Consider the following 21,525-nt stretch of genomic DNA (forward strand, 5'->3'; position numbering starts at 1 on the left):
GGGTCCCACTTTTGCCTTAAGAGCTGAACGATCTCAGGCAAATCACTCAACCTACCTAGGCCTCGTTTACCCTTACGCAAATCGGGAATAGCAATATCTACCTCAGCGGAGCTGCATACTAAATAAGGCGATGCAGCCACAAAAGCACATGGCACATCTTAAAATGCCGTACAAACGGTGGATGTTTATTACCGATAAAACTGAGGCCCACGTCTTCCCTCCCCTTCGGCACGCCTCACCCTGACCCTGTCCTCTGCCCAGCCTACACCCTCATTGCGCCCTTGGCCCCCAGGTCCCTTGGGATTCCAAGCGTGGGAGCCCCGGCCACGCGCGTCTCCCTCCAGGTGCCCCTCGCCCTACTTCCTTCCTCGCCCGGACGGACGCACTTCCGGCGGATGTGGGGGGGCATCCCCCGGAAACGGAAGTGAGCGGCGGGGCTGACTGAGGGTAACGTTGCTGAGAGGCGGTGCGGAGATCGGGCTCAAGATGGTGAGTTAGTTCCTGCGCGGCCCAGGCTCCCGGAGGTTCGGACTGTGGCCCGGGCAGGCCCCGGCGGCTGCCTCCCGGCCCGACCCTGGCGGCGGCAGGAGGACGAGGCCGGCCTCGGGCGCCATGATGTGTCGAGTCACGGGGTCGGGGGATGGTCGCAGCTGTAGTCTGTGCCCGGCTCCGGCGCTGCTCCCGCCAACGGCGGTTCGGCTTCTTCCTTTTCTCTCCATTCGCGCGCCCCCATCTCTGATTCCTTCAGCAGGCCCCGGCCCCTTCCCCGTGGGCGGCGCGGAGCAGGAAAGGACAAACTCTAAAGTGTACTGTTTTGTAGAGTGGCGCCGCCGACTACCCTTTCCCCGAGGGGAGAACCTCTGAGAGCCCAGAGTCCGCAAAATCCTCACCCTACCTGGCCCCCGGCCACGCTGAGCGGCGGGAATGGGAGGCAAGGGTCTTCGGTGTGAGTGAGCGTTTGGGGACTATCTTGATAACCAACCCACAACTACAGGCCGCATTTGTATGAGTTAGTTTGACTCTTATTTTTAGGGTTTGTAGTATGCCGGGCATGGTTCCTAGTGTTTGAAGGAAAAGAATTCACAGTTGCTCCCCTCCGTTTGTCAGTATTGTTAGTGCATCTCTGCCTTTTTTTTTTTTTTTTTTTTAAACTTTAAACAAAAAGGAGAAACTAAGAGACTTAAAAGTTGTGACGTTTGGGAAAGACTACTGGATCATCATTGCCACTGACTGATACCGACACTGGTAGTCCATCCAAATCTAGGAGGCTTTGGTCGGTAAATATCGCCAATCATTGTAAAGAAGTGTTACAGACACTCTCAAATGTGACTAATGCTGCTTAGGTTTCATAGATGGGTTTTTCTCTGCAACTTTATTAGAAACATCAAGTGCTGATCCTGATATTTTACAGAAGGACATTGGAAGAATGATGATAACGTTAGAACCCAGAGATCAGAATTATTTTCTTTGTGCAGAGAGGAACTGTTTTTCTGTCACTTTACAGTGAAGCAGTGTGTCAGGAGAAGGATGTTCGCAGAGGAAAGTAACAGGAGTTACATTTCTAAAGGTACAGTCATAGAACTGTCATCCTGGAAGGAGTTCAGCTGCCTGGTACAAATGAGTAAACAGGCCCAGAGAGGTTGCATGACTGGCTCGGAGTCACATAGTACGTTAATGACAGTTCACACTAGATTCCAGATTCTTTTCCCAGTCCGCCATGAGTTCTGTGCAGGCAAGTCGAACCTGTTGTGAAGCTTCTTGAGTTCCAGGCTAAGAACTGGAACCAGCCATTGATGAACCAGTGAAAAGTTATTTACCAGCTTTGGTTGCGGGAGGTTGTATGCTTTAGAGAAACCTTGGTATGCAAGATTGGAAAATGGAAGAGTATAAGAGGTAGCAAGACCCAGGAAAGTGCTGCCTAGAGTCTGGACTAGGGTGGTAGACTGAAGAAGCACTGGACAGGATAAAGTACGTGACCAAATAAAATACACAAACGCATTAAGAGATCAATTTTAAAAAAAAGCTGGTTTCTCAGGATAGAAAATATCTTCAAGGATAGTACAGTAAAATCTGTGAAAGCCAGGACCTGTGTAAGGTGGAAACCTGTCAGAGAAGGAAAATGCAAGTATTTTGCACTGAAACGAGTGATAGAAAAGCTGTAACACTGCACCCTGTCAAAGTCAGAAAACTTGTGAGATCCAGAAAAACAAGGCAGGCAGGCCGGCCGGGCTTTCACAGGTTTCACTGTAGAAGACTTGATACTAAATTCCCTGCAGCTGTTTTGCATGTTTCTGCAGCATTGCAGGTACGTTGTATTTGAAAGAGGAGCCCTGTGGCACAGCGGATAAAATCCGTGGCTGCTAACCTAGAGGTCTGTGGTTCAAACCCACCAGCCCAGTCCATGGGAGAAAGATGTGGCAGTCTGATTCCATAAAGGTTTACAGCCTTGGAAGCCCTATGGGGCAGTTCTACTCTGTTCTTTAGGGTTGCTAAGTTGGAATTGGCCTGATGGCAGTGGGTTTGGTTTTTTGGTTTGTATTTGAACAAGTAATTTAAGGTCAGTGTCTTATAGCAGTTACCATATTTTATTTGCTTGTTTAACATATCTTCATTAGACTAAGCCCTGTGAGGTAGACCTGTATCTTCAGCACCTAGCAGAGTAACTGATACATAAGTGCATAATATTTGTTGATTGAAAATTTCATACTATAAATGTGTAGGGTTTACATCAGTACCAAATGCAGCGTCTTGTGTTTTATACTATCTTGATTAAATATATATATATTTTTTTAATAGCTGGTGCTTTTCTCTGAACGTCTTTTTTTCCTTAGCTTTTGTAACCACTGTCTTCTAGCTATCCCCTCACTTCTCAGTCCTATTTCCGTGTTCTTCCTCATCCCAAAGGAGTGATATTCCCTAGGATTCTTCCTTGGCTTTACCATTCTATGCTAATCACTCTCCATGGACTACCTAATGGAGGGGCTTTCTAATGAAAGCAAATCTGATCATGCTGTAACCCTTCAGAGGCTCGCTGTAAGTTTAGAATAAAACCGAAGTGTCTTTATGTGTAAGGCTTTTCATTTTTTCATTTTGCCGACCTTTACTTCTTCGTCTCTTATGCTGTATTTAGCCAGTCATCTCAAACTACTTATAGTTTGTTCACTTATCCTTTTATACTTCTACACGTGTTCTTTCTGTTTTCCTGGAACGTCTTTTGACCTGACAGCATTCTGCGATCAGCTCGGGAGTCCTTCTTACCCCCACCCCTAAACTTGGTATTACCCACTGTCCCCTGTATGTCCCTCTGCCATAATGCTTAAGGCTCATAATTGTCTAGACTGTGGGCTCTTGGATGGCAGAAGCCATATCTTCTCTCTCTCTCTCTCCAGTGTTTAAACTGTTTTTTTTCCATAGGTGTTCCATATGTGTTTTTTGTTCTTTTGAATGAGTGAATGATTTAATAGTGTTTTTTGTGTTGTAGAATTCCAGAGGACTCGGATCTCAGCTAAAAGACAGTATTCCAGTTACTGAACTTTCAGCGAGCGGACCTTTTGAAAGTCACGATCTTCTTCGGAAAGGGTATATGGGGGAGTTGTGGCGTTGACATTGTTACAGTAAAATGGTTTTGTATTTTTTCCCCCTGATATTCTTTAAATATTTTGATGTACTATAAACGTATATTTAATTTGGGAGCTATTAAGTAATATATCTTAGACCTGGGGGAGGGGCAGGGAGGATGCTTAGGTGTTTTCTGTAGTGGAAGAGGCATCTTACAGGAGTAATGAGCTCCCGGAATAGGACATCCAAGGAGATGGTACCTAGTAGTGTGATTGGATAGGAGTCTTCTTTTTTGCTACTGATAACTTGGAAAGCGATTTGCCTCCTTACCTGATTAACTGTCAGAGTAATCACCTTTCTTTGAGAGACACTAGAGCCTAGCAGTCGAGAGCATGGACTCAGGCTGCCTAGGTTTGAATCCTGGCTCTGCTGTTTACTGTGCCTTTGGGGAAGTCACTTAATTGCTCTTTATCTCAGTGTCTTCATGCTAATAATAGTATGTATGTCATTTTGAGGAGTAAACAAGTCAGTATGTGAAAAATACTAAAGAGCAGTACCTCAGTGTTAGCTGTTATTACTGTTTTTCTTTTCTGGCTTCACATACAGTTATGCCCTGTCTCTCGCTTTCCTTTATGTTCCTATATGTTTAGGTCTCAGTTTATGATACTAGTCCTTTTTCTGGGCAGGTCACTTTTCTGCTTAGATAAGGATGATACTTTTCTCTCTATAAACATTTTATGCTTTGAATTTTTAATCTAATTTTAGGGTGCTTACTCTTATTATGATGGTATTCTTACTATAATAGCATTCTAATGTGCTGTCTGGGGACAGACATGACACCTCATTACAGACTTTCTATTTTGTATTGGAAAAGGTACAGTGTATAGCCTTTGGAATTAGAGATATGATTTGATTTATAGTATTATCAAATCATAGCCTAGCTAGTAACTGAGTCCTGATGATGTTTTCCCCCTTGAAATGCTCCTTTCTGTACCTGGTTAGACTGTAAGATTGCCAAGAGCAAGACCATTTTCAAATTCCGTGTCTAGAGTAGTGCTCTATACAGCGACAGTATTCAGTAAATATTTGTTGCAGGATTTCTGCAGTTTCAGCTCTGAGCTCCTGGTCTGGAGAAGATAGTCACCTTTATGTACCTAGAATGATAAAAACCGGTGACATGGTTCCAACTGTGCGTCACCTAACAGTACTTTGCACATAAGTCGTTGTTTAGTAAATGCTGAACATACTTGTTCAACATGTGTTTAATGTGAAGGATACATTAAATACGCATTAGACCAGGAGGGAAGAGACTTCGATGGTTTTATATAGTGCAAGAAGCATCTCATCAGAGTATAATAATAAACGTGCATTTATTAATTTTTTCCTAGATATGGAGCATCACTTAGAATCGCTTTTTGGAGGGCTCTCCCTAGTGAATGGAGGTCTTTGACTACCAGTAGTAGATACATTTTTAAAAAATTATCATACAGTGAATTTGCCCCTTTTTAGGAGGATGTATACTTCCATGTCCTATAACTTCCACCATAGTCAGGATACAGAACAATTTCATCACCCCCCAAAAAAAAACCCTTGTGCTCTCTATTATACTCACGCCCTTGATAGATGCAGTTTTTAGCTTTGGGTATTGAGTGATATTTAACCTCCTTTTTAAATGTTTATTTTCAGTTTTTCTTGTGTGAAAAATGAACTTTTGCCCAGTCATCCTCTTGAATTGTCAGAAAAAAATGTAAGTATGTTGTTAAGTTCCTGTGTCTTTATTTTTATCCTCTAGTAGAAAAATACTTTTAGTAATACTTAATTTGTGGTTTCATTTTTATTAAAACAATTCTAGTACTAAGGATTACTCTGTCCTGTAGGGTGACCGAGTTGGAATCGACTCGACAGCAATGGGTAGTATAAGGATGATGACCGTGAAGAATATGAGGCCTTGTTTCCAATATCTTTGCAACGGTAGACTTTTAAATTGTCATGACTGCTTCACCAAAGCTCCCTTTCCACACATTTCTCCTCCTTTTGTATGGTCGTCTCTAAAGATCAGTCCACCTCTCTCTGTTTCTCTCATAATGTTTTCTCATTTGATGATCTCATTTTCTTTTACCATATTCTCACCCTGTCATTTTGCTGTGGGCCTCTAAGTCCACACCTTTAGCCATCACCTCTTTCTCAAGCCTCCCATCTTTGAGTTACTGAGGGGCACACCCACTTGCTAGGCACACTGGGTACGCAGATGATGACGACACAATCCTCGTCCTTAAGGGGCTTAATATTTAGTGGGGAAGACATTCAGTGAATAGGTACTTCATAAAGTGCTGTTTGATTGGGAAGTTGATGTCCTGGAGTATAGAGTTAAAGGCATATGAGTATCATTATAAAACCATAGTTGATCGTATTTGAGAAATAATAGGGGAAGTGAAAATTACCTGTAGACTGAAGATGAATAAACATCCATCTTCTCTAAACAGGATCTAACTAAAAAACAGACTGGCCATGGAAACAGAATCTTGGCACTGTTCTTAAGTGGACTGTTAAGTCCACTGTGGGTTTTTAGTAAAGTAAGCTGTGAACAGCAGCAATTAAATGAGCCCGTGAGAAATTAATCTTAATTCACTTTTATGAAATTACTAGATAGGTAACTCAAGAGATACTATTTGACGGAAGATAATCTTGAAGATAAGACGGTGGACTGTGGGCTGAGTGGGAGTTGGGTAGATTGTTTGTGGTTAATAACTGTTCCCAGTGGCTACTAACAAGAAGAGTTAATGTAACCTCGGGCTTTAGTAATGAGAACGTGCAGCCTAGTCAAGGGAGATTAGAGTGTCACTTTTCTGTGTATTAGTCTGGCCATTATATTTGGAATATTGGTTCGGTTCAGAGCGATGTAGGTGAAGAGAAACTTTGCCAAATCTGAGTTGAGAGTGGCTAAGATGGTGAGCGGTAAAAATTTCATACATCTTTTGAGGTAATTTCTGCTTTTTTTTTTTGTAAATTCTGTAGCACCTATTATGTATTATTGATTTTTTAGCATGGGTTTTCTAGTTGAATTACACAGGCTTAAATTCTTGATGCTATACTTACTAGCTAAGTAAACTTTGGCAAGTTGCTTTCATCTCGTGAAGTCTTCGTTGCCTCATCTGTAAAACAGAGTTGGTAATAATAAGCCATCCTCATAGAGCTGTTGAGAAGTTTGGGTGAGGTAAAGCATCTGAAGCCCTTGGCCTGTTGCTGGCTATAGTTTAGCTCTCCATGATTGGACGCTGCAGGAGTAATTGTGATGGACGGTGGCCATCACCATCTGCACTAGGGGCTCCCAACTAGGTGATTTTTGTCCCACCGAAGGGGGCATTTGGCAATGTCTGACGACATTTTTGTTTGTCCCAACTAGGGGAAGGGGGCTGTCTGCTGGCATTTATTGGGTAGAGGCCAGGGAAGCTGCTAAAACATTGTACAATGCACAGAACAGCCCCCTACCCCAAACAGAATTATCTGGCCCAAGATGTCAGTAATGCTAAAGGTTGAGAAACCTGATCTGTGCATAATGTCTTCCTAACTAGATTATAATCTCCAGAGTAGACTATTTCTTCTATTTTGTTGTGTAGTGCCCACGTAGAGCCTAATTTTGTGTATGGTTGCTGATCATTAAATATATGTTGATTGGTAATTGCAGTTTAATGTCATGTGACAAGGTGGGTATATTCATCGAAAGTTTATTTAAGTTGAATTTTTCTGTATAAAATAATGTGTACTTATCATTAGGATAACTTAATATTTAAGGGAAACTCCTCAATTAAGACTTCAGCTCATATATACGTAACAAAACGTTGCAGATTTTCCCTAAGGGCATCTGTCAAATTTTTTCTCATTTAAGCTGAAGTAACTAATTGTTTTAAATTAAATATTGACAGATGCTGTACTTTCAAACTTCATATATATAGCCTCCAGGTCATGTCCCTCAGAAGGCACTAATCTCTCAGATTTTTTATCAAAATAATCTCCTTGATGGCTGTTAGAGAAAATCTTATCAAGAGAGTATAGCCTGCTGCCACTGCCATCAAGGTGACTCCAGATTAGAACAGATTAGAACTGCCCCATAGGGTTTCCAAGGCTGTAATCTTTACAGAAGCCGACTGCCACATCTTTCTCCCAAGGAGCGGCTGGTGGGTTCGAACTGCCAACTTTGGGGTTAGCAGCCGAGTACTTAACCACTGTGCCACCAGGGCTCCTCCAAAAGAGAACAGTGTAATAAAAAGTGATGCCAAGAGATTGCTTATCTCATTACAGTTACCTTAGCTTAAACAGATCTTGTGGCAGTCTGTTTGCATATTAAATTCCCTACGCTATAAAGGCATTTTGGGAAGCTGTTTTAGAATCATGAGTCACTAACCTTTCATTTTGCCTGAAGTGTATTGTGATCAAAGTTTCTTAATCATCAGTGCTTAGTAGAAGTGTGACTCCAGACCAAAAATGCTGATTAGTACCTCCCACAAATCGGATAGACTTCAGAGCTTCGGGTTTTTTTTTCCCTCCTGAATCAATGACCAGATAACACTGGAGTTTAATTAACAGGATGGTGTAATGATCTGATTATTTCTTTTACAAAATCCTTTGAAAGAATATACTTTCATACTTAGAAACTCACTGTTAATTTTTTGTCACTGTAGATAGTTTTTTCTGAATGTCAAATTCCACCTGTTCTTTGCTCTGTCAACTTCAAAAGCAGTGAAATTAGGATTCCGAAATACCAAACCGTCACAGTCGAGCTGTTTCTGACTCATAGCGGCCCTGAAGAACTGAGTAGAACTGCCCCATAGAGTTTCCAAAGAGTGGCTGATGGCTTTTTAGTTAGCCACCGGGCTCTTAACCACTTCACCACAAGGGCTCCATGAAATTAGGATTATGCCTGATAAATATACCTTTGTAATATGAAAAAAACAAGGAGCCCTGGTGGCACAACACTTAAGTGCTCAACTGCTGACTGAAAGGTTGGCTGTTCAAACCACCCAGCAGCTCTTCAGGAGAAAGACCTCAGGAGAAATCTGCTTCTGTAAAGATTACAGCCAAGGAAACCCTATAGGGCAGTTCTACTCTGTCCTGTAAGGTTGCTATGAGTCGAAATCAACTTGTTGGCACACAGCATTACAACAATGTGAAAAATATTCCTTAGTTTTTAATTTTGTGCATCCAGATTTTAAGTGGTAGTTTTATCCTAGTGAAGTACACTTGCATACTAGAAAAAACAGATGTGTATATGTTTTAAAATTTATTAGGAGAAATTAGTAAGAGTACTTCATTTTATTATGACGTTAAAGTCCATCTTAAGTGTATGTTACGTATGTATTAGTGCCAACTCTTTAGAAAGAGGAATGTGGACTGTAACATTTTTCCATTGTTCGCTTTTGTAGTTCCAGCTCAACCAAGATAAAATGAATTTTTCCACCCTGAGAAACATCCAGGGTCTGTTTGCTCCACTAAAACTGCAGATGGAATTCAAGGCGGTGCAGCAGGTGAGTCTGGATCGCAGTTATGACTGCGTCCGTGTGCGTGCTGACGGAGGTTGGAAGACTTGTCTGTTTTCATAATGGCTGCTTCAAACTTTACCTTTCCTGCTCTTCCATGACCTAGTCTACCTTCCCCCCTTTTTAGCATGTGACCTTGATTCCTACCTCATACAGAAAAAAGCCATTGGATGGAAAAACTCCTTACAGTTCTAGGCTCAGTGTCTGAAAACTAACCTGCATCTTCATTCATGTCTTTCCTCTTGTGAGGGATTACATTAAATTTGAGATGTCCCTAGGAGTATCCAAGTGGAATATCTAGTAGGCACTTTCGAAGGTAGGCCGCGTATACCTGTTAAAAATAAGATCTTGGACAGTGTCCTTCCAAGGGTGTAAGTGCTGTCTCCCCACCTGTGTGTGGGATCTTAGCACATCACACCAAGTCAGGGTTCCTTCATCAGGGATCCATTCCACAGCTGGCATCTTCAACTCTTTTTGCTCTGTCTTGTCAGTAGCATTTACACGTTTGAACCTCTTTTGTCTTTTAAAACAAAAACTATCAGTCCTAAATCCCTTTATAGCAGCTTCTCTGTCACTGAGTGTGCTTTTGCAAGGTAAGCTTCTGGAAAAAGTTGCCTGCATTTTGTGGTGTATACTCCTTTGCCTCCTGTTCACTTGATCCACTGTTGTCTGTGGTATTGGACACAGATTGACACCTTCCTCCCTTGTCCCTTAGAATGCCACACTTGCCTGCTGTCCACCTGCCTCTATGAACCCTCATTCTCAGAGTGGCTCTGTTGATTCCTTTCCTTTTATCTGTTTCTTTAAACGCCGGTTTTGTTAGTATACCACACCCAGTTCACTCCTCGACCTATTGTTTCCTATCTATTCCTGTGGATTTAGTTACCATTTATATGCTGATGACTCCCAGGTTATAGCTCTCATGAACTGTAGACCTTTAGGCTTCTCCAGTTGTGTAAAAATGGCACAGCGGAGGCATCTGACCTCTTCTAACTTCACAAGGGGGAAGGAGTAGCAAGATCAACAGCCCAAGGCTGATTCCTATGAGGCAGAGGTCAGACATGCCTCTCCTCTCTACCATCTTTACCATTTCTGACACCGGCAGTCTCTCCCACAGTACTGTCTGCTTCTCTGCTGGGTTTGATAATTCATTGCAGTGGCCACACAACTCACAGACAATGCTCAAAATTATGAGGTTTATTAGGGAAGTGATAGGTTATATAGTTCAGGCTCAGGAACACTGGGGATACAGTTCTTCCATCAGGACAACCTCTTCTCAGATGTGCCTGCAGGCAGGTCTCTGACCCTTTGCCCCTTGGGCAAGCTCTTTTAGCTCTGCCAGTAGGTGCCCAGAGGCACCACACTCCACCGGTAAGCCTCAGACTGAAGGTGTTCAGCTCTAGCTCTGTGGGTCAGCAAACTTACCTCCATCAAGTGCCCGGAGGCACCCTATTCCACCAGCAAGCCTCCTGCCCGAAGGCTCTTAGCTTCCTCACTCTGTGGGCCAGGCCATCTGCCAGTCTCCTGGTTCTGCTGCCATCATTTCTGTGTTGCTGCTTCTGGCCATTTCTGTTGTTACAGCTCTCTCTCTCTTTCTCTGCCTCTGCCTGTCTCTGTCTCTCAGTCTCCTGGTTCCAGGAGCTTCTCGGTGCAGGGATCCCGGGTCCAAAAGACGCATGCCACTCCTGGCTTTTCTTTCTTGGTGGTGGTGAAATCCTCTCCTCCCACCCCTGGGATGGCTCATTTTAAGCCTAGCGGGATGGCAAAACTGACCAATCCCGTTGTTAAGGTTCCATAGACTTTACTTGCATGGTGCCACCCCCACACGAATAGCTTGACCTTTATTTCCATTATTAGCAACTGTCCAATCCACTTGGTGGGCCAGAATTACTTGACTTGTATAGTCGCACCCAAGTGGGTGTTAGAAGACCATGGCGAGATAGGTCCTATAAAAGCAGCACATCGTACCGCAAGTTGGATGCCCCATAGGCAATTTCACATCTACAGGTACAGAGTAACTTCTGCATCCTCACATGCATATCATCTGAGCTGTTTTTGCCTAAGATAGAAATTGTAGCTTTAGCCTTGGTTATTCCCTTTTACCCAGTACCTCGTCCCCAACCTCAATCCCCCACCCTCAGCATCCACTCAGTTACTTAATCTTCTCGCTTGACTGCATTGTCATATTTTCATCACCATTGCCGTTACATTGGTTTTGACCACTGTCAGGCTTCATCTGGATTACCACAATAACCTTGCTGCCCCTCTAATTCACTGTACACATTCCAGCCAGAACAGTCTTTGTAAAACACAAGTATGAGCACACCACTCCCTTCTTTAAAGTCCTTCATTGCCTCGCCTTCCCATCAAAATAAAATCCACCTCCTTAGCGTGGCTCCGTGCCTCAAGTGGCTTCTCTTTGCTCTCCACTGTGCTCCTGCTCTCCTCAGTTAGTCGCGGTTTCTTGACTGACTGTGTTCTTGCATCTTTTGGCTTTTGCACTTATTCTTCCTGCTAGTGTGGATTCCTTAGTCTCACCTGGCCAAAATTATACCTATTTCAATAAATTTTATTAATGCCATCAATTGAGTGGGCTAAGTCACTCTGGAAGCTGCTTTGGTACCCTTTCCCAAGGATAAAGCTCTAAAAAGAGCATGGCTTTAAGTCAGAATAACCTGGATTGAATCTTGGCTCCACTCTCTACTAGACTTAAGAACTCAAGTAAGTTAGAGAACCTCTGAGCCTATGATTTTTTGTGTGTTTGTTTTTAATGTGAAATGGAGATTGCAGTAAGAACAGTGTAGGGTTATTGGGATTACTGTGAAGATTAAATGAAATAACACGTGTTTAGTGCAGAATTATTAGCTTCTCTTTTTATTCTTCTGTTGTTACTCGGATTCGTACTACATATTGTTTGAAATTTGAGCCTAAACTTTTAATCCCATTTACTCCAAAAGTCTTTGCCCAGAATGCTGACCCTTTTTGCCTGTTGCCTAACCTACCTATATTTTTTTAATTCTTACTTGTCAAGATGTATAACAACGGCCTGTTCTTCCCTGCTTTTGATACTGTCTCTGGACTATTCTCTGATTTCATTGTACCTACCAGCCCCGTTGCTATTTCTGGTTTCATTTACAGGCTCCTATTTCTGTTTCTTCCTCTTCCTCTAGCCTCCCCACCCCATCCTTTTTTTTAGCCTTAACAATCTAGAGAAATTTTTCCACAGTAAAGATTTTAAATAACCCTGCAGGCCATTTGTAATTGAAAGTAGTATCTTTAGTCTGGATATATTTTTGGGAGAAAAATATTAATATAACTGCACCCTTAGATTCTAAAGATAGGATTATTTTAAAATACTGGTGTCATTAAGTTGTTACTCTTTTGGTATTCTTTTGTCAGTATCCATAATTACCTGCATTGATTCTAATTACGATTGCTGGATTGCTAACAAAGAACAGAACAATTGAAAATTCGGCTTGGCTGCTTTGCAGTTCGCTGAGTGCCAGCTATGTGCCAGTTTCTGTGTTGTGTACATGCTTTCATTACACTGTGCTACAGTTCTCAGAGGATGGTAGTATTCATTCCTCTTTTGCAGATGAGGGAGGGAATTGACGGGGAGAAGGGTCAGGTAACTTGCCTAGAGCCATGTGATTGGTAAATGGTGAAGTCAGAATTTGAATCCAGGTCTGTCTTTCTCCACAGCCTGTGCTTTCTCCACTATATTTAGGTGCCATTCTATAGGTTTGCATATAAGGATGTGTTTCCAACACCCCCCAACCTCCCCCACCCCAGAAGATTTACATTAATAGGTATGTATTACTTGGAAAAAAGAAGTAGCATTAGTTACATTCAGAATGGCATTGTGTTTTTAAGTCTCCACAAGTGACTCTGATCTGCATTTCTGGTTACCACTCCTGTCTTAAAGGGTCATACCTCACATTTGTACTATTTGTACATAGTACAAAATAACATACAAAATGAAGTGCCGTATTTTTCGCAAATAATGCATGAGTTATACATGCGCAGATCCCTCCCCTACGTTTTCGTCTGCATGCTGTGCCAATTTTTTTTTTACATATTGCTGACTTCAGTTGACACTAAAAAGACATAATTAAACTATAAAATAAGCAGACCTAGCATACACCTAACAGTTTCGCTTAAGATGATCTGATAAGCTCTTCGCATTCAACTGGTGAGCTAATGCGCTGTAATTATCAACTTAGTAGAAAAAAATACACAGTTTCAATTGTTTATTTTCTGATTATGAGGGACTACCAAACTTAATCCATGACTTCTTGATCATGGCTTATACGTTTAGTATACAGTTATGATCAAAAATAACATTTTCTGACTGTACACATAAGCAAAAGATTGAAGAGAATGAACAGAGTGATCTCATTTATGTGTGATATGGAAGGGCTGGTGAGTGAGGCTGAAATTCCCTTTTGGAAATGTCACAGGACGTGTGCAGTATACGCACAGGCAGTCTACGCCAGAACTGTTAAACTTAAGTTCACCATTTCCATGCGTTTTATGTATGGGCATGTTATTTACAAAAAATACAGTCGTCAGTTGACTAAGTAGAATAATACCCTCATTGAGTTGGGATCTCTTCAGGACTTTGATCATCTCGCATTTATTAGGAGGAAGACATGGTGTCAGGCCCTGGGAGATTGCATTTCGTCCATGGTATGTGCTGTGGCAAATCCCCAAATATACGTGCAAACTGGATGGGGATTATTAAGTGTTAGTCAAAGCTACAGTGTTAGTGTCTTTACATATCTTGAAGAAAGTTTGAGTTTTTTAAAACTTGGCTTGAGTCTAAAATACTAACTGGCATTTTTGTTAATTTAACTGGTTAAATTAATATTTTACTTGGCTTTGTAAATTTTACAAGTAAAGAATGAAGAACACAAAATTAAGATTATATATTCTCTGTATTTTTTTCCTAATCTTACCCTTTCATCCTTTTCCCAAAGGTTCAGCGTCTTCCGTTTCTTCCGAGCTCAAACCTTTCACTGGATATTTTGAGGGGTACTGATGAGACTATTGGATTCGAAGATATTCTTAATGGTAAGTATCCTTCAGCACCTTTTTATGGAGACCCTGCTATGTACAGGGCTACAAGAGAAAGCAAAACAGACAAAATCCTTGTCCTCGTGGAGCTTGCAGCCTGTTGGATCCAATTGTGTTTGTTCACTGCGATAGGATAAAATTTAATAGTAATAACTGTCCTTTAATTGTTTTTAAAAGTGAAGATTGCTTGTGAAATTCTGAGATTATATGCCTTTTAGTCACTAATGGTCATCATTAATTTTATGTTCATTTAAAGTTTGATGTGGGTCTAATACAATATCGTGTGTTAGCTGACTCTTAAACAATGATAGTTGCTTCAGTATCCAAGACATTTGTCAGATGTGACTAGTTTTTAAAACTACTAGAACAAATAAAAGTTTTCTTTAAAAATACCCTCCCCCGTACCCCCAATTTTTTAATGTGTGGTGAGTAGGAAAGAAGAACCTGTCATTTTGAACAAAATTCCTTGAGTAATTATATTGTCTGTGAGATAAATGACTTTTAAGTAAGAACAATACCCGTGTCCTCTATTTTTTCTGGCCCTGAGGAAGATAAACAAATAAAATTCTGACCAGCACTGCCTCTGCTCATTATGGCCCAGCAGTTCAGAAGACACAGAAAAACCCAACAGGATTAAATTAGCTTCGTTTTGCTTGTCCGCTGACGCCTGGTGAGGAAATGCTGTGGACATAACAGAAGTCTAGCGAGCCTTCTCTTTGAGAATCTTCCCTGACACAAGTTGTTGAATGCAGGAAAACCTAGGATTCCTAAGCTTTTACACTGAACTTAGACCTCATTTAAAATTAGTAAGGTGGTGTGTATATATATATATATATGTGTATATATATATATGTATATGTATATATATAGTCTCACCTTCTAATTATTTACAAATGCATTCATTTAAAAATCTGCTTCTGTAATTCTGTGTAAAGAAAGAGATTTATGGAGCATTTATTATGTGTCAGACACAGGGCCAAGCTCTATATACAGGGATGAACAAAACAAACATGAATTAATTGAGCTAAAGCGGAGAGAAGACTTTCAGGCAGAAGAAACAGTATGTTTGAGGGATCTGAGCTAAGAATCACTTGATGGACTGTCCAGAACTCTGAAGGGGTTGAGATTTCACTCTGCTTGCAAGCTAACCAGTCAGTCTGCCGTAGTTTCCTGGGGGCTGGCAGGAGACAGACTCCTAGAGACAAGGAACAGTTCATTCCCCGCAGCAGTAGCTGTCGTCACAGTGTCAGCATTTTCGCTGGTTCCCTGTGCCCCAGTTCCCACAGGGCAGCAAGAAGAGGGTCAGGTCTTCGTTTCTTAGTGCCGCTTTAACAAAAGTGCGACAAGTGGGTGACTTAACAAATTTATTTTCTTGTAGGAAAAAAAAAAACCAAAAACCTGTTGCCATCAAGTCGATTCCGACTCACAGCAACTCTGTAGGACAGAGTAGAACTGCCCCCATATGGTTTCCAAGGAGTGGCTGGTGGATTCAAACTGCTGACCTTTTGGTTAGCAGCTGTAGCTCTTAACCACTATTCAGGACACCAGCTCTAGGGGAAGGCTTTCTCTCTCTGTTGGCTCTTGGGGAAGGTCCTTGTCTCTTTATAGCTTCTGTTCCTCAGTCCCGTGGCAGTCTTGTGATGCGTATCTTCCCCATCTTTTGTGCTCCCTTCTCTGTGTTCAGTCTGTTCTTTTTATGTCTCATAGGTGATTGGTTTAAGATACACCCTACACTGATAAAAATCCTCATTAACATAACGAAGATCATAGTCCCAAATGAGATTGCATCCACGGGTTATAGGGGTTTAGGATTTACAGTACATGTATTTGGAGAACACAGTTCAATCCACAACAGGTGGCATCTGCATATACAATGTATTTGGTTGCAGGAGAGAAACCCCAAGTTTAGGGCACCTGAATCTTTTATAATAGGCCACAGCCTGCCTATGCTGTGCTCCAGGGAGCCACTGTCTCTATTTTCTGAGGCTGTTCATTTTAGAAATATCCTTTGCTCCCAAGACACGCAGAATCGTGAGAACCCGTAGAGCATTGTCTCCCAGTGGACATAAAGAGCATGTGAAGAAGCCCATCTGACTGGAATGTTCTGAGGAAAGTGGAGGAGGTGAGGTGGAAGCTAGGCAGGGCACAGCTGAGCCAGGGCCTTGCGGGCCCTGAAAAGAAGTGTGGGTTTTACTCAGAGCACAGGGGAAGGCCATTGGATGGCCTTAAGCAGGGGAGTGCTGTGATGTTACTTCTTGTTTAAAAGGATCACTGACTGTCTTGTGGACATCTTTTCTCATTCACCCTGTATCCCTCTCAGGTAGATAGGAGCTGGGAAGATTCCTTGATTAGGTAGGTGGTTTTTCTCAGGATGAGACCATTGTTCTGCACCTTGGGTAATTTTTCTCTTGTGGAAACTGCCTGCATCGTATGTGGGTGATTTGGGGCCTCACCTCAGGGCCTTGCATTAGCTGTTCCTTCTGCTTAGAATACTCTTTCCCGTTACTATCGAATCTCAGTTTAAATGTCATTTCTTACAGAGAGGCCTTCCTTATGTACCTAGTCTAAAGTAGTCTGCAGTCACTCTGTCACCTCACCTTACTTAAATGGTGATTTTTTCTTGTTTATTATTTGTTTTCCCAAACTTAAATACAAGCTTCATGAGAGCTGGGGACATTTTCCTGTTAACTGTTGTGTTCACAGTGCCTAGTAAGGTGCTTCACCCATAGAAAATGTTCAGTAAACAATATTATTCTGTCCTTCCCCGGAGAAGGACATCATGCTTAGTAAAGCAAAGGGTCGGCAGAAAAAGAAGATGACCCTCGACAAGATGGATTGAAACAGTGGCTGCAACAGTGGGCTCAGGCATAACAGTTGTGAGGATGGTGCAGGACTGGGCAGTATTTTGTTCTGTCATACATAGGGTCAGAACCAACTCAGTGGCACCTAATAACAACAATAGCTAAGGAAGGCAAGGCCTGCAGGGGTCAGCTAATGTACCTGAAATTCCATGGCTGCTTTAAGGCCTGCTGGGGTCAGCTCATGGACCTGAGATTCCACGGCTGGTCCAAGGCAGAAGATTGGAACCTACATGTTTCTTTTTAAAAACTCTTGTTTACTACGTTCTCTTCATCGCCTTTAACTCAGAATGAATTTTTGAGTTTATAAAGAGAGAGTAATGTTCATCTAAACACTGTATGAAAGCTATTAAACCATGATGAAAATATCTTTTTTTTTTTTTCATATTGGAAATGATGAGATCTTTGCTTGCTCATCAGTAAGGTGCTTAGCCAAGAAACCACCTGCACGTTTTATAAGGAGGGGAAGGGAATGTGAAGAGGGGAGTGGTAAAGTCAGAACTATGCTTTTCTTAATGCTGAAAGGGGCCTTTCATTGACTTCAGTCCCCTCACTGAGTAAACTGAGACCTAGAAGAGGTCCAAGGAGCCCTGGTGGCACAGTGGTTAAAGCGCTTGGCCACTAACCAAAAGGTCAGCAGTTCAAACCCATTAGCCGCTCCTTGAGAGAGATCCTGCAGTCTGCTTCTGTAAAGATAACAGCCTAGGAAACCCTATGCGCTATTTCTCCTCTGTCTCGTGGGGTTGCTGTTAGTCCGAATTGACTGAGCAGCACCTAGCAGCTACAACAACAGGAGGTTCGCACCGGCTAGTAGCAGGACAGCTTCTAGGACCGCAGTCCGCTGGCAGGCCAGTGCCTTGCTTTCGTGATGGGCTGCTTGTCTTTGGTGCAAGTGATATATTTAATAAGCAGATACTGTATCAAAGAGAGTCAGAAGCTTAAAAATTTTTTTTTAAAGTTATAGTTACATAAATAAGTATATTGTCTGTTCAAAGATTTGAAACATTACAGCTGAAATGAAAGCCTCCTCTGGCCCCCCCAATCCCATTTATTTCTCTCCCTCAGTCCCTAGAGTTGCCTGCTGCTTTTAGTTACTGGATGTCCTTCCAGGCCGTTTTCTTTGTATCTTCATAAAATTGTAGGTAGTCAGAAAAGATTTGGCATTGTTTTGAGGTTTCGGGTTTTTTTCTTAACACAGTATCATACTGTACATATCACTGGTGGATGCTTACATTTTTCCTTGCTTCTTCAATAACATTGACCTGTGCTGCAGCAAGCGTCTTTGCCCATTCTTCTTTGTACTAATGTGCAGACATATTTTTTAAGTTTAGGTGTTCAGTGCCTGTTGTGGACATAGCAGTTTATTATTAATACAGCAGTATCAACTTTTGATAAGGCTGATTTGTTGTGTAACAGGTGTCCAGGGTACTGAATTCTGGACTGATGTGACACAGTAATCTTCAGTCTCTTAAAACATCCCATGAGGAACATCCACATTGATTCTCCTGATGTGTATTACTCTTGGTGGTAGTTGTGGATTAAATGGTATATACCCCCAAAGTATGTTGTAAACCCTAACCCTTACACTTGTGGTTATACTGTAATCCCATTTGGGAATAGGTTTTCTTTGTTACGTTAAGAAGCCATATAAGTATAGGGTGTGTTTTAAGGCAGTCGCTTTGGAGACATAAAAAGAGCAAATTATGCATAGCGAAGCGAGCAGCCATGGGGGAAGATAGACGCCATGCCACATGAAGATCACCAAGGAACAAAGACCTTCCCCCAGAGCAACAGAGAGAGAAAGCCTTCCTCTAGGGCTGGCACCCTTTAGAGCTGGCACTCTTTAGAGCTGGCACCCTTTATTTGGACTTCTAGCCTCCTAACTGTGAGAAAATAAAATTGTTTGTTAAAGCTACCTGCTTGTGGTATTTCTGTTATAGCAGCACTAAGAAACTAAGGAGTCATCATTATAAAGTGGATGGTTATTTATTTTTACAAACTGATTTTAGTTTAGTTCATTACATTATTGCTGTATTTCTACCTCGATGTTGGAGAGTAGGGAGGGGGCTTTATTTGTCTTTAGGGAGCTTACTGTTTGACAGGAATTTTAAGTTCTTATATGTGTATTATCACAGGGAAAATGAGACTTTAGTCTGATTTATAATCTATCAAAACAAGGGAGTGATGATTTTTAAGGTTTTCTTGCCCTAGATTTCTGATGCATGCGTGTGTGCAGCACAGCACAAAACAATACAGATAAAAAGGTTTTGCAAATTAGATTTAGTGATTGCTTAATCTCTTAATTAAAGATTGTTCCTGGAACTGAATTGCTGGGCAGAGGGCTGTGGGGACCATGGTCTCAGGGAACATCTAGCTCAATTGGCATAACATAGTTTATAAAGAAAATGTTCTGCATTCTACCTTGGTGAGTAGCATCTGGGGTCTTAAAAGCCTGTGAGCAGTTGTCTAAGTACTCCAGTGGTCTCACCCCTTCGGAAGCAAGGGAGAATGAAGAAAACAAGATACAAGGGAAAGATTAGTCCAGAGGACTCATGGACCACAACTACCACGGCCTCCACCAGACTTAAGTCCAGTACAACTAGATGGTGCCCAGCTACCACCACTGACTGCTTTTACAGGGATCACAGCAGAGGGTCCCGGACAGAGCTGGAGAAAAATGTAGAACAAAATTCTAGCTCACAAAAAAAGACCAGACTTACTGGCCTGACAGAGACTGGAGAAACCCCGAGTGTATGGCCCTGGACACCCTTTTAACTCAGTAATGAAGTCACTCCCGAGGTTCACCGTTCAGCCAAAGATTAGACAGCCCCATAAAACAAAACGAGAGTAATGTGGCACAACAGCCCAGGGACAAGGACTAGAAGGCAGGAGGGGACAGGAAAGCTGGTTATAGGGAACCCAAGGTCGAGAAGGGAGAGTGTTGACATGTCGGGGGATTGTTAACCAATATCATAAAACAATATGAGTACTAACTGTTTAATGAGAAACTATTTGTTCTGTAAACCTTCATCTAAAGTACAATAAAAAAAAAAAATTTTTTTAAATAAAGTCTATTTTAAAAAAAAGAAGATTGTTCCTGGATTTGTCTGGGAAGCCTGTGGAAAACTTAAGAACCTTAAAAAAGAGGAACATTTTCAATTTATTTTTAAATCAACTGTGTGATGGTATAATTTATATATAGTAAAATGCACCCATTTTAATCACAAAAGTCTGTGAATTTTGACGAATGTATACAGCTGTGTAACCGTTACCTCGATGGAGATGGAGAACATTTTCATCATCCTGGTCCCTTTGCAGTCCCCGCCACTGGCCCCAGGTCATTGCTGATATGTTCTCTGTCACTTTAGTTTGCCTGTTGTAGATTTTCATATAAGTGAAACCAGTCCATTTGTCTTTTTACTTTTACTTATTTTTTTTGAGACTCTTTAAATATGTTCGTTTTGTTTGTTTTTCAGATCCATCAGAAAGTGAAGTAATGGGAGAACCACACTTGATGGTGGAACATAAGCTTGGTTTACTGTAACACTGTGCTGGCAACGCAAACAGGGGTTGCATCTTATTTAGAGTTGTCTTTTTTCTATGATTGGATGTACACAACATTAAAAGTACTGGCATAAAAGAATTTTTGCCTAAATGGTATCGGCGATTATTTGAAATTATTTGGGTCTTTGGTAATGGCTGTGTGATAATTGAAAGCAGTAAGGGGAGATGATTTTAAAACTCCTCATTTATATTAAAACAATAGTCTTCTATGTCTTTAAAATGTTGCTGATGAATATTATAAAACTGTCCACAGGTTCCATTTAAACCCATTTGTAGGTATTCCATAAATTTAATTGTGAATAACCATTAATCAATTTTTGAGTCTGTGACCTTCACAGTAGCATCTTTCAGAGTAAACATTTGTAATTAATTTCAGTAGCAACACTTCAAATTAAATGCAGAAACAGTGTTTATCTTGTTTCAGTGTAGTCCATTAACACTCGTAAGAATAATATTTGTTTTATTGATGATCTAGAATCTTTGATTCCTTTAGCCTGAAAAAGTTATAAAATCAGAGCTGTTGATTTTGGACTTGTCTTTAAAGTGAAAAAGCAACCAGCAGGTGTAGATTAAACTGTTGTACTTTATAGATTTTGTATCTATTAATATGTATTTAATACATTGCTAAGTAACACTGTTAAAGAACAGTAAAACCCACATTGTACTTACATATTACCAGATGCTTAAACTTTATAAAAAAACTAGAACGTAATCATATATGCATACACACGCATCCACAAGCAATTTCCATAGTAATTGCTTTAAAAATATTTTTTCACCATGGTTCTTCCTTATAAGTTATTCTTTATGAACCTGGTATACAAAAAGTAAAGATTTTTTAGAACATTAATATATCATATTTCACAAAGCAAAACTAATGATGTTATTGTGTGTCCTCGAGTGGATTCTCACTCAGTGACCCCACGTGACAAAGT

The 21,525-nt window shown here is 41.3% G+C and overlaps 1 protein-coding gene across 1 annotated transcript; it reads left to right on the forward strand.

Moving 5' to 3' along the window:
* The first annotated feature begins 302 nt into the window (after positions 1–302).
* Positions 303–20,661, forward strand: POMP (proteasome maturation protein). The gene is made up of 6 exons (XM_004384148.1): positions 303–489; positions 3,482–3,579; positions 5,245–5,305; positions 8,979–9,080; positions 14,072–14,165; positions 20,503–20,661. The coding sequence occupies exons 1-6, from the start codon at positions 487–489 to the stop codon at positions 20,568–20,570; spliced, it is 426 nt and encodes a 141-aa protein (XP_004384205.1). The 5' UTR covers positions 303–486; the 3' UTR covers positions 20,571–20,661.
* Positions 20,662–21,525: the final 864 nt, after the last annotated feature.

This window comes from Trichechus manatus, unplaced genomic scaffold (assembly GCF_000243295.1).
Source record: "Trichechus manatus latirostris isolate Lorelei unplaced genomic scaffold, TriManLat1.0 scaffold00118, whole genome shotgun sequence".
NCBI classification, from domain to species: Eukaryota; Metazoa; Chordata; class Mammalia; order Sirenia; family Trichechidae; genus Trichechus; species Trichechus manatus.